The sequence below is a fragment of the Triticum urartu genome, chromosome 3A, assembly GCF_056163025.1.
Source record: "Triticum urartu cultivar PI428250 chromosome 3A, HENAU_Tu73, whole genome shotgun sequence".
Taxonomy (NCBI): Eukaryota; Viridiplantae; Streptophyta; class Magnoliopsida; order Poales; family Poaceae; genus Triticum; species Triticum urartu.
Genome location: NC_141875.1, coordinates 14461112 through 14463649, shown reverse-complemented (window position 1 = coordinate 14463649; position 2538 = coordinate 14461112). Strand labels below are relative to the sequence as shown.

Here is a 2538-nt window from a genome sequence, read left to right as displayed (position 1 = left end):
TACATCATGTTTTGTTTTGCCTCTCCACCTGAATCACCATAATACATTCAATCTTTCAACCATTTATTTGTGCTAACAATGCTTTAACAGAAATCCCAAAAAACACTTAAGCTTTCACAAGCTATTATTCATATATTCGAATAATATGTGTCTTCAAGAAAGATGATTACCTTCGACTAATTAAGCAGTTGGAGTTATACATGCTCTTTAACTGCTAGATTTTATTACATGTTTCCCCAAAAAAGTTTATAGGACCCGGGAAACATAAGAATCTGAGATCTCATCCTCCTCTGAGATCTCGGTCAGCTCGGATAGCAAAGGGTACGAATCCGGAACAGCAGTGTGCTCATCGTCACAGAAGAATGGCCTGGAAGGCATTTGCAGGCCATCAAAGGCACCTTCCAGCATCTCTATGACCTCGCTCATCGTTGGCCTGTCATGAGACTTCATCTGGATGTACCATAGCCCAACAATGCATAGCTTCCTCTCCAACTCATGTATCTCAGCAACTGGGGATATTTCACTCACCTCTAGTGCAGTTAGCCTATCATACACCCATGACGGGTAGTATGCCTGACTTGAGTTTGCAGAATTCGGGTCAGCATTCCTTCTTCCCCCAGCCATCTCCAACAGCAGCATTCCAAAGCTATAAACATCGGACTTGCTTGATATGACACCAAAGCTCCGAGATATCATCTCAGGAGCTATGTACCCAACAGTCCCACGTAAGGCATTAGATGGCACAAAACTGTTGTCCCTTGGGTACAGTTTGGCAAGTCCAAAATCAGCAACTTTTGGGACAAAATTGTTGTCAAGCAAGATGTTGTGCGGTTTAATGTCAAAGTGGAGAATCTGCATCTCACACCCCTGATGCAGGTAGTTGATACCCCTGGCAATACCCAAAGCGATCTCATTGAGTTTGTCCCATGAAAAAGTCTTTTCAGCCGAGAAGATGTACTTATCAAGAGATCCATGAGGCACGTACTCATAAACAAGAGCTCTCCTCATTTCCTCCGAGCAGAAACCCACTAGACGCACTACATTGACATGGTGAATACTTCCGATGGTGGACACCTCACTGATGAAATCTTCTCCATTGCAGTTGGAGTTGCCCTCTAGCATCTTGATAGCGACATGGGCATTGCCTGGAAATAGCACACCTTGACCCAATTTATCTCTGAAATGGCTTGTTATTGCGGTAATGTCGGTGTAGCCGTACCTTGTCGGGACGAGCATTTGTTGCATCAGAAGAAACTTCTCGACAGCATCGATTGTGATCCTCGTTTTCCAATACTTTTGGGCGAGGTAGAACAATACCACAATGGGCGCCAACATGAACCTGCATAGTACTGCATATAAAGAAGTTTGAATATATGAGATTCGTTCTGGTAAGGTTAATTATACAATAGCACTTGTTACAGAGAGAACAAAAGAAAATAACTATTTTTTCTATTGTAACGTACCAGCAATCCACTTCAGAATCCACATAGCAAGTATCGGGGGTAACTTATGATAAAGTGAGTCATCAGAACTAATCGTGTCTCTGATATAGTGAAGTACGTTGTTATATGGTCTCTCTACACCAAATATGCATGCCCAGAACCGGAAGTCAATATAAAGGATGTCCATGGTCCTATTCTTGACGCTGATGCCTGTACTGGACAATGGTTCTCCACTGGGGTCTCTGCAAGAACATTGCATGGATGATACATATAAGTTATTACAGAGGGAACAAAGAGGTTCATGGTTATACATGAGTGAAGAAAATGAGATCCAAAACTCACCGAATTGACCAGTCGATGCAACGTTTGATGTACCAAATATAATTCAATGGAGTTTCTGTCTGAGGGAATTGAAAGAGAATCCACCCCTCAGGTAACTGATGAAATCAGGATAGTAGGTATCGATATCATAGTAGGTCTCCCGACCACCCAAAAGAAACACAGCCAAGTATCCACAAGAAGCTCTAAGTTTCCCACATACACATCCTCAATCATCTGATAAACAAAAGAGTAGTTGGTGCTCAGGCAGGCGACCTGATTTTCCATCACAGCCCGTGAACAGTTCACTAAGCTAGCCCTGCTAGCTATATCACTAGGGGCCAATTCCCGGCTCTTGTGTGGCCCTTGAATCCCATGGAAGTAAGGAAACTGATTCGAGCGAGGAAGAGGGCAGCTGGCGTTCAAGTCCAAGTTGGCGTCCATGACCCAGAAGGACGAATCGGTATAGTTGATCTCGGTGATGAAATATGTCCCCGTGTTGATCTGAATTTTGGGCTTGCTGCCGACGCAATCCAGCTCATATGATTGAACACCACACCTATGTGGATCGCCTCGACGGCGGAAAGGGTGTGATACATTTTGTAGATGTCCGTAGGAGAAAGGTTGACAGTGATGCCGCCCCTGGACGTCTCCCACGAGTACTGCAAGCACAACAAAGATTATAAAGGCTTGCATGGTGGTAGAGAGATGAGGTGCATCACAGATCGCTATGGTGGGTCGGTTGGTTAGCAGCATGGGGGATGCTGCCGGAGTTAGG

The 2538-nt window shown here is 44.3% G+C and overlaps 1 protein-coding gene and 1 pseudogene across 1 annotated transcript; both read right to left on the bottom strand.

The window, feature by feature from the left end:
- Positions 1 to 246: 246 nt before the first annotated feature.
- Positions 247 to 1260, bottom strand: LOC125548227 (rust resistance kinase Lr10). Its single transcript, XM_087516465.1, has one exon. The coding sequence runs from the start codon at positions 1243 to 1245 to the stop codon at positions 247 to 249; it is 999 nt and encodes a 332-aa protein (XP_087372591.1). The 5' UTR covers positions 1246 to 1260.
- A 567-nt stretch (positions 1261 to 1827) lies between these two features.
- LOC147977824 (uncharacterized) lies at positions 1828 to 2538 on the bottom strand (annotated as a pseudogene).